The sequence below is a fragment of the Colletotrichum graminicola genome, assembly GCF_000149035.1.
Source record: "Colletotrichum graminicola M1.001 genomic scaffold supercont1.4, whole genome shotgun sequence".
NCBI classification, from domain to species: Eukaryota; Fungi; Ascomycota; class Sordariomycetes; order Glomerellales; family Glomerellaceae; genus Colletotrichum; species Colletotrichum graminicola.
Genome location: NW_007361008.1, coordinates 23,233 through 33,239, shown reverse-complemented (window position 1 = coordinate 33,239; position 10,007 = coordinate 23,233). Strand labels below are relative to the sequence as shown.

The 10,007-nt window shown below is 54.9% G+C and overlaps 1 protein-coding gene across 1 annotated transcript; it reads right to left on the bottom strand.

Annotated features, from left to right (window-relative positions):
* Positions 1-1,342: 1,342 nt before the first annotated feature.
* Positions 1,343-2,251, bottom strand: GLRG_01314 (CCAAT-binding transcription factor subunit B; the record flags this gene model as incomplete). The annotated part of the gene is made up of 1 exon (XM_008091999.1): positions 1,343-2,251. One exon carries the CDS (start codon positions 2,249-2,251, stop codon positions 1,343-1,345), a length of 909 nt encoding a protein of 302 aa, XP_008090190.1.
* Positions 2,252-10,007: the final 7,756 nt, after the last annotated feature.

Below are 10,007 nucleotides of genomic sequence, written 5' to 3'. Positions count from 1 at the left end.
ACCAAAGCGGGGAGCGTAAGCTACCTTGCCTACTCCAGGGGGTGAGGGGCTCCCTCCAGGCCCCCGGAAACCAGATGGGCTGCGGCGAAAGTGCGGAGGTGGAGGCGGGGGAGCCTGAGAGCCGCACCCCATCGAGCCACCGAGCCAATGCATTTCGTCCATTGTCCTAGTCTAGGTAATCAGCGTTGCGTCGACCTATTTTGATTTGCTGCTCCAAAGCCACGACTTGGCCCCTGATCGCTAGGAATAGACCCGGCGTTAGCAGGCCAAGGGCCGCGCCGCATGTAGTGCAGAGTTCCGTTGCGTCCGTCTTGTTCCGTTAGTGGTGGTCAAACGCTCGCCCGATCCGCCCGACGACGCCGCGTCCGCGCCTCGTCGAGAGCTCCTCCGTTTCACGCATGTATGGACTTCACAATTACACCAACTGCCGACGGCGAGGCACGGGAATAACAAGTGGTATGTATATAGGCTGCTCAGAGTATTAACAAAATAAGACGGCCATCAGATCCGTGTTTCTTTTCCTCCCTATAATCACAAGTCCGGTGACGGTTTGCTAGGAACCGTAGTCTATCTCCATACAACGAGGCAGAGTAGAAGTGGTGAAAAGGTAGGTAGAATATAAAAGCGTAAATGTCATCTTCAATCATTCTCTTATCCCATAACGTCAAATCTCAGCACGCCGATTGCTGGCGGCTGTTCATTTTGGGGTTTTCTTTTATCTTCGTTTCAACTCCCTGCTGAAGCAAGAATCATAGAATAAAAAAGCCGTTGGTAGCCAGACCGTTTGCCCTTTTCCACAATCTCCGTCGCTGAGGAACACAAAACAAAGGGCCCCATCCGAACAAAGAATTGTAACACGAAGTGAAAAAAGAAAAGAAAAAATCATAAACAACAAGGAGAAGGGGGTAATCAAGTAAACACAAGAGGGGTATCCGTCGTTTCGAGTCGTCCATGCATTCTTCCCTCCCATTTCCCTTGAGGCCACCCGTCTAGACGGATGCCATGCTGTTGCCAGTCGATAATGTGTATTAACCGTGAAAACGAAAAGAGCAAAAGATAAAAAAGAACCCATTGCCACCCAGTAGTAGTGCGGCAAGGATTGAGCCTGGCAGCCCGAGAGCGACGAGAGTCCTGTGTGCTGGCCCGCATGTTACGTATAAAGATGTCCGTTCAAAATGATCCGGCCCTTATAAACACGTCCTCAAAAGCCCCCTTCATCGTGGCTCTCGTCTCCATTATATTTCAGTCTCGAAAGAGCAGAGAGTGTTGACAGTTGCCTCCGCAGGTTCTCGTGGCTTCGTAAGCGCAATGCGCGACAAAAGAGCGAAGGGCGGCAGACAAATCAAGAGTCGTCCTCCTCGTCATCTTCCTCTTCAGGACTCTCGGAGGCCTTCTTGGCCTTCTTGCTGGTGCTCGAGTCGCCAGCCTCTGATTTTCTCTTTGTGCCGGCTTTGGCGTCGGGGCTATCGTCGTTGGAAGGCTCGCCAGAGCCGCCGCCCTTCTCGCGCTCGATGGCGGCGACCTCCTCGGCAGTCAGGAATCGGCCACCAGGTCCGCGGGGTCGACGCATGGCATGGTTGTGTCTCGACTCGTGGAGGTACGGCTTGCGGCCCTTGGAGGTAAGACGGAGCTGCTCCTCAAGCTTTTGACGTGCAACGCGACGCTTCAGGATGCGATGGAACTGCTTGGCGTTGACATAAAGAGGCGATTCCTCAACGCCGCCGGTGGGCATCTCAGGGGATTGAGGGTGAGGCATGGCCTGGGCCTGTGCCATCTGCGGTGGCGCGACGCCAGGCCGACCACCGACGTGGCTCATCATGCCCTGGGCATTGGGGACGCCCGGGCTGGTGACTTGACTGAGGCGCCTCTGGCCGGGCAGCTGCGAAACGTTGTTCATCTGAGTAGGCGATCGAGGATCGCGGTTATCCTTCTTAGAGCCGCCCATTCGCGGGGACGTCTGGGACATGCTGGGATCGGATGCCATGTAAGGGTAATTGGATCCCGATGCAGCAGCAGTCGCCGCCATGGCGGCGGCTTGGATTTGAGGCATGGCATAATGCATGCCCTGCTGAGGGACGTTGTACTGCGGCTGATACATGTTGTGTCCCTGTTGTTGCGAGGGCGATTGTTGTTGAGACAAGATAGGTGACGTCTGTACGCCGTGGGGAGAGGTGATGCTGTTGCCGTTGGCGGAGTTCGTGTATCCCGAGTGAGCGTTCTGTTGTTGAGGGTATTGTGCGTATTCCATCATACTGGGAACAAGCTTGTTCGGGAGTCGGTCGAGTTGTGCAATGAAGGCAGTGTTTGTCTTCGTCGCGAGTAGGCTCGGAGCCAATGAGAAGCCGAGCAGCGTATGTAGCTCGGCGATGGGTTTGGGGTGGTTGAAAAAAACGTGACTGCGAATGAAGGGTATCACGGGTACGGGTCGCGAGTGACGAATGAGTAGCGATGAAAGCTGCCTTTGCCGTGAGGGATGAGCTTTAAAATGACTGGGACGGCCCGTCTGTTTGGGTAGAGTTGGGCACACGGGTTGGGAGCCGGCGGTGTCCTAGGGCCCTTTGCCAGTGTATTGGGAGCGTAATGGGGCAATCTATTGGTGATGCGTGGATGAGCTGGCAGTGGTGTGCGCAAGGCAAGTGGCCGACCACGGCATATGCGGGCTGATGTAGTCGCGGGGCGGGCGAAGTGGGTGGCTTAGCCTGGGGTGAGAAGGGTAGCCACGTGAGGGCTAAGAGTGTGTGGGTTGTTACGGAGGGGAGGGAGGGTAGGCGTGTCGAGGGCTGCCGGTGCTACCGTACGAGGCGGAGGCGAGACGGCGAAGATTGACTTGTTCCTTGGTCCAGGCTGGTCCTAAGGGACGGTCTACCGGCTGCACAGCGGGAAGCGGGTAGGGTTAATCGGTGGTGGTTGGGGGGGGGGGGGGGGTTTCTTTCCTTTGGACGAAACAGGTCGGTGCCTTGATTCCCCAGAAAAGACCGTTTAATTCTATTCCACTTCGCGTCGTGATATCTGTCCAACCAAGTATGTTAGTTCTTCTGTATATAAGCCAGAGCTCGGGCAGACAGGATGAGTGGGGTTCGCGCCCCTCCCCTGGCGTCTCGGGCCACCACTTGATGCGCTGGCAGACCTCGCATGCATGACGGAATATGCAGAGACAGGCCCACCATGTCAACCTGTCCGGCGACACTCCCCCTTGTTGCGGTAATGGTGGCGGCGCAGAGGCAGAGAAGCGTCCGAGCTGCTGTGACAGAGCCTGTGCTTTGCGCCTCTGGGGGGGGACGGGGTGCCTGTACAGGCGCTGCCCTGTGTCGCGAGCGCAAGCCAGACTTGGCTCACTAAGCGCTGCGAGATCTACAGCCCACTGAGGCTGCACATGGGACGCGAGGTGGTTGGTCAATGAGACCCTATCCAACCCCGCCGCCGCCGCCTCGATGCCAGTCACCGAAGGGAGTGCTTCGAGAAGGCATCAAAGGCTTGGTAGGCTGCCGATGTGTTTCCATGGGGGAAGGATATGTACGCCATGGCAGCAAAGATTGGGTCGCGTCAGAGGACGGTACAGTAGGTGCTGCAGAGTGACGCCGATGCCCGTAGTTGACAGAGACAAATTGACGTGGACATGAAGAGGGGGGGGGGGGGGGGAGGACCGAGGAATGGATGGTTACACTTTGAGGAAGCGGGAAGCGTACAGGTGCTGTCAAGGTTGGGGACTATGTGACAAGAAAGAAAGCACAACACACGTACCACTGGAGCTGAAGATGGGTGCAATCGCCGATGAGAGCGAAGTGCCTGAAGGGGGGTATATTATGCGCCCTACTGAAGTCCGTAAGCATGTGTTATTCGTCCCGGTTTCAGACAACGGAGCGCGGGCGCGACGTGGGTGAGAGACGAAGTGGGAAAAAAAAAGAAACCAAGATTGGGAACGCTGGAGGAATTCCTAGCGAGATTTCGGTCGTCATCAAAGTCCAAAGTGGACTGACTTGGGGGAATCGAACCCAAGCGCCAAATCCACAAATTGAATAGAACCAAATTGCGAATAGCGCAGTAGGTAGACGACGAGAAGCGAAGATGGCGCCCGAGTCCAGGAACAAGGAAGCGCGCGTGCAAGGCTGGAAAGGAGGGGCGCGAAGGAGCCATGTCAAAAGGGCATGCGAAACATACCTGGTTGGCCAGACTTTTTGGCTTTTGAAAATAGGTCTGTAGACCTTTGAAAATGGCTTGTGGTCTAAGTCGAGGAAGCTTTCTGATAGGCTTTGACTCGAGTGTCACGATAGGAGCTTGGAATCGTCTCCGAGAAAGCTTTGACGCGTGTGCGCGCTGAGTGTTTGGCGGAGAGGCAAAGTGCGACGCGGTTAGACGAAGGGCCCTCGCTGTGGTCGCGCGCTGCGATGCGATGCGGAACGGTACGGTGAGCTGCGGTTAAACAGTCAGAGAGGGGAAAGTTGCTGTTTTCCGCAGGTCGAGTCTATCAGCTGACGGGAGAGATGAGCGATCTGCTGCTGCTGCTGCTGCTGCTTGCGCTTGGCCAATAGACAGATAATGGGTAGGGAAGATGTCGAGGTCGACGATGATAGGGTAAAGGAGCTTGATGAGTTTCCAGCGTCGCGAATAGTCCCGCGAATGTTGCTCTCTGGAAGCAGTCGGAGGCCGCGAGTGGTGGTTGGTGGCAGGTTAGGGGAGACGTTGGAGAGGTGAGCGACGAACCTGAGTGGTCGCAAGAAAAAAAAACCGAGCTGATTTGCTGGGTTTTGTGGGAGGGCGGGTTTTTTCTGGCTTTTGGCTCGTTGGATTCGCTGGACCTTTTGCCTTTGACGAACCGGGGCTCTCTGGCACTTTGTACGTCTGTTTCGGAGGGGCGGAGGAGAGGGCAAGAGAAAAAAAGAGGTGCGTGGATCCTGAAGACGAAAGTGTGAGTGTGTGTGGCGTCGGCGCAAGATGGGTCTCGCTGTGCTAGGATATGGGGGGGTGAAGAAGCCTGAGGTGCAAGGCAGCAAAGGGGTGTCGCCTTAGTAAAATCGGGAAGGAGGGTGAGAACAGGCGAGGGACGGGCAGGCAGACAGGCAAAGGCAAGGGAAGGCAGGAGGAGGGAGAAAGAGGGAGAAGGAGGGGAGGGGAGGGGTGTGGTCGGTTGGGGTTGCTAACGTTGACGTCGCAATGAGGAGGAAAGCATGTACCTTGCTCCAAGCGCACCTTCCTGTAAAAATACACACCCCCTCTTTCTCACTCTCTCAAACACGCAAGTCTTCCTTCCTCAACAACCAGACAGCAAGAGGCAGTCCGTGAGCTCGAAGCCGGGCAAGGAAGCCAGCCGCCATAAACTAGCGGGACGGGAGGGCCGGTTAGTGTAGTAGGGGGTCGTCACCTCCTTCGTCTCGTCGTATCTCTTCTTTGGTGTCTTTTTGTTGTTGGCTTCTCTATCCCACCGCAGGTGTTATTTTCTTTGGCGGTGTGAGAACTGAGTTGGGTGTGAGGTGCTTGGGGCTTGCTTGGTTGCTCGTCGCCTGCTATCGTGCTCCCCCTCGACTATCACTACCAGAAGGTATCAACCGAATCGACTTTTTTTTTTTTTTTTTTGGTCTCTGATCTTTCCGGAGCACGCGTTTCTTCGCAGATATCGCACGCACACACGGACACAGACTCACACACGTTGGATGCACGATCGATAGGTGCCAGAAAAATGCGGAGCAAATAGGCGCCTAGCTGATGATTGGCAATTGATTTGATATGATTGCGAGGACCCAATAGAATAGGAGCAGCCTGGGCCCTGGTGTCTGTTTCGCAAGCTCCTTGAAGATGAATATGATTGAATGTTTCGACTTGCTCGTTCTCTCCCTCTCTGTCTCCTGTGTGTGTGTGCGTGTGTGTTCGGTTTTGCTGCCTGACGCTGTCACGCTTGGATGGGCTGGAGAGTACTGATTGGTTGTGGAGAGGGGGGAGGTGAAAGGACGAGGGAGAATCCTAAGCCATGACTTGAAGGGCGGGGCCAGTAGCCATTTAACATCTCTTACTGGCTGGATCAGCATGTTCAAGTGGGTCCTGGGGCGTGGGTGGCCGTGTACTCTTGACTTTTGATTTGCTGTCATGACGTGATTTCAACTTGGACTGTTTAAATCACGCCCTCATGTGGGGTGGGGATATAGATAATACAGTCTGGGAGGGATCCCAGCAAGGCATCAACAATCCATCCAGTCCCTTCCGTGTTCTCCTTCACTCCAGTCGAATTTCTAGGCCTTGGCTCTTGCCGGATGAAAAGAAAAGAATTGAAATTGAAATTAAAGATTAGAAAGAAAACTTTGAGCGAGAGGTACGCAGTACTCTTCCACTCTGATTGAAGTGGTTACAGGGAAGTTGTCTCCGCTTCTTCATCCAGAATAATAATTATCTCTACCTTTTTCTCCCCCTCTCGTCTTCCGAGTACAGTACTTTGCTCCGTTCCCATCCGCCTGCCGCCGCTAGTCGGCTCGGCTGTCAACCTCTCGGGCTTTCTGCCCTGGCCTCGACTTATCCATATGAGGCAAAGTCTCCATCTGCCACGTTACTTCAGTATTTCCTTTTCTCAAAGCGAGGCTGCACGCACCAACAACGGAAAAAGATGAGACGAGAAAGGGCTCCTCGTACTGCCGCTGCTCAATGCTAACTATTCTGATCGGCACAAGCTGCCCGCCCACCCACACGCGGGGAGCGGGAGCTCTGTCGTTAAAGATGTCGAGTATCTAGCGAGCCGACTATGTCGCGTACCTTGACCCTGGGCTACCTCACCTCCCTCAGCAATGGTTTCATGGCCTGGCTTGCTGAATGCGTGCAGGTGACGCCACAAGACAAGTCGGTCAGCAACGGCATACGAGCGAAAACTTGATCCAACTCCCCGAGGAATGAGGTCGATCGCTAGGTTCGTGAGTTGGCACTCAGCAATGGCTAAATTTAGCGATGCACGATTCGTTCCTACTGTGTGTTTCCCGCCTTCTGCTTTCGACGCTGCACTCGATTTAATCGCCGCGACAGAAGTGGGACACGGACAGTGCGGAGAAGAGACCGGGAAGGGGGGAAAGAAAACGAGAGGCGGTGACGGCTCCTCTTCCGCCAACTGTTCGTTTGCTAGCCTCCTCCCTCTGCTGTTGGCGTTGGAACGGTGTGGGGGGGCAAAGGCCAAGTTGACGAGAGTCAAAGGAGGCTGGGAACAAAACTTTCTGGCACAGCACCAAAGGCACTAATTGATTGATTGCTCTTGCTGAGTGTGATATCAGGCCCGACATCCAAGGACACCGCGACAGGCTTATCTTCTTTACCAGCGCTTAATAATTACAGGATAGTTTCCTTCGTTTCAACGGATGGATGGAATCAGCATCCAGCATCCTCGACCTGCCGCCGCTCCCTGTTTGGATCGATACGGACCGACGGTTTGCGCTCGTTCGCCGGGGCCTCGCAAGCTCATAACAGTCACACTGCCGGTGCGGCTGGATCCTTTCCCCTGTCCCCTGCAAGCTCATCCAAGCTCGTCTCCGGCTTTCCTGTCCCAGCTTCGTCCGCGCTACATCACATTTTCTTCTTCCGCAAGCGAATGGATGGGAAGCTCCACCGCAGCCAGTCTGGCCCCACGTGACACACACCGCATAATTCTCGTGGGATTCATTATGAATCTGAGGCAGCAAATTCCCTGGCGAGCAATGAAAGCGGCTCCGTCGGGAGTACGTACCGAATATGGGATAATTCGGTATCCGTATCCGTACCCCCCTCCTGTAGTGCTCTCCTCACAGGCAAAATGGGAATGACATTCACAGAAGAACAGGTTGGTCGACGAGTGACGTTTTCCTTCTCAGTGCAGCAAGCACCCGCTACTGGACGCATAGCGCATCGACGCACCCTTGCTGCGCTATGTCACAGTAGGCAATTTTGATTACCTAGTTGTGTTGAGCTGAGTTCGCCTCTCCAACGAGTGCTGTCAGTTCAATGCTCAATCTCTAATAGTGTCGGCGAGACGGCGAGCATCAGTGTCTTCGTATTGCAGCCATTGCGAGGTATCCGCGCCCCGAGGGCTTCGGACACACGAACTCTACATCCGGCCGCTCGGAGATAGCTACTTACAGAACTCTGGCTGCAGCAAGTGCATGCAGTCCGCGTATCAAAGGCTTGGGTGTCTCACGGGCTGGCAGTCACAGTGGGGTTGGTTGCCTGGTGCGTCGGCTGTTGCACGCACTCTGCAGCGTGGGGAGAGGGATTAGCTACGACGTTGGCTTTATCTTCTGCTCGCGGTTTGACTGCCTTGCGACGTCTTTGGTTCGCAAAAGCGCCGTTGCTCAAGCGGAGCGCACTCCGTATCATTCTCGTGGCCAGCGACTCACAGGCGGACGACGCGACGCGAAATCGACTGGATGGCAAATGGCCCAGTACGGATGATTTGAGTGGTTGGAAGCGCCTCATTTCTGCAGCTGCCTAATGGTCAGCTGCCTAGTTCCACGATTCAAGTGAGTGGGAATGTGTCACGCCTCTCCCGGGGGTACACGGACAGTGAGCCAGTCTGAGGGCCAGGACAGGGCGGGGAAGAAGCACTCTGCCACTCCCCGCCGCCGCCCAGAGGTCTGCTATAGTAGTAATCGATAACTAGCAGCTCTTGACCGCGCAACGCGCGGACGTTGGCCACCACCAGCTTCGCGATGCCGAGCCTCCTTGCTGTTATGGTGGGCAACACGTCTACTTTCACTCCGCGCGTTGCCCTAATCTCACCCATGTTCATCAATCTTGGACAGTAAAAGGTACCTCGGGCGCTTCAAGCCTGCTTTCACCCAGCCGTGCGGTCGTTGTGGTTCTAGACTCGGCTCTGAACCAAAAAAGGCATTGACTTGGCTCACTTATCATCAGTCACCCGAGAGCGGGTGTACTTCCATTCAGAGGCTGGTTATTTCCCGCCTGCGGTCATAAGTCTGCGTTGGAGCGACCTGATGCGTTGCACCTGCCGACAATAGTCCGTCAGCTACTGCTAAGCTCTTGCACACGAGGTCTGCGAAGCTGAAGTTGGGCGCTAGGTAATACGACACGCTGCCATCATCAGAACAACCACATGCATCCTGCCACAGAGCCTCAGAGCTTTCTTTGTAGGATTTATCAGTTCAGTAGAAAATGCCCATGTGGGAGTAGTGTGTCAAAAAATCCAAGCTGATCACAAACTCTCCACACCAAATCTTGTGATGTGTGCTCAAGTTGGAATATGTCCGTCCCATCGGCCTGTTCCTATTCCTTCGAGCCAGGACCCTTTGGTTGTGTTTCGTCCGGTACGCGTCGCTAATCAGCAACACCCGCCACAGTCGTCGTCGCTAATTTCTCTCTCGATTCTGCAATCAGCTACCCCCCGGTCGTGAAGGGATCTCCCGCATCTCCTCGCAACGAATGAGGGCCAGTTCTGTGACCTCTGCTTTCCTATTCGGCCGTCTAACCCCAACCATCTGGAAGCTAGCACCGCAACATGATCGATCCCCTTCCCCGCCGCTCCCGTCGGGTCGTGATGGATGGATGTCTCTTGTTCCTGGCGCTTAAACCCTGAATGATGGGTCCCGCAAACGCACGATTCAAAAAGTGAGGGAGAGGGGTGGCAGCACCGGCGCGTCGGTTTTCGACATCCATGTTCCACTCTCCATCCTGTCTGTCCATTTTGCGGTACCAGAGGGCGCTGGAGAATGAATGCTCGCGTGCAACAGGGGGAGAACTTGCGGAGCATATTGCTGTCAGCGCTTAGGATATATCCTGCTCATCTTAGGAGCCGGACGAGTGACTGATCACAGGAGCCTGAACGGCGTTGAAATTAATGCTTCACTAATATGGGCGCCCACCGCGAAAACAATGCTCACGATTGTGACAATGACAAATGCCACCATCTAGACGGTCCATCTGAGCGCATAGTCGAACGGCTTCGTTCCACTAAAGTGGGGCATTAATATCGCAGGCCTCCAGGCGGCGTTTGAGTTGCAGTGTGATACTGCACAAATAACCGGACCTGGCGCGGTACGCGGTAAGCTATT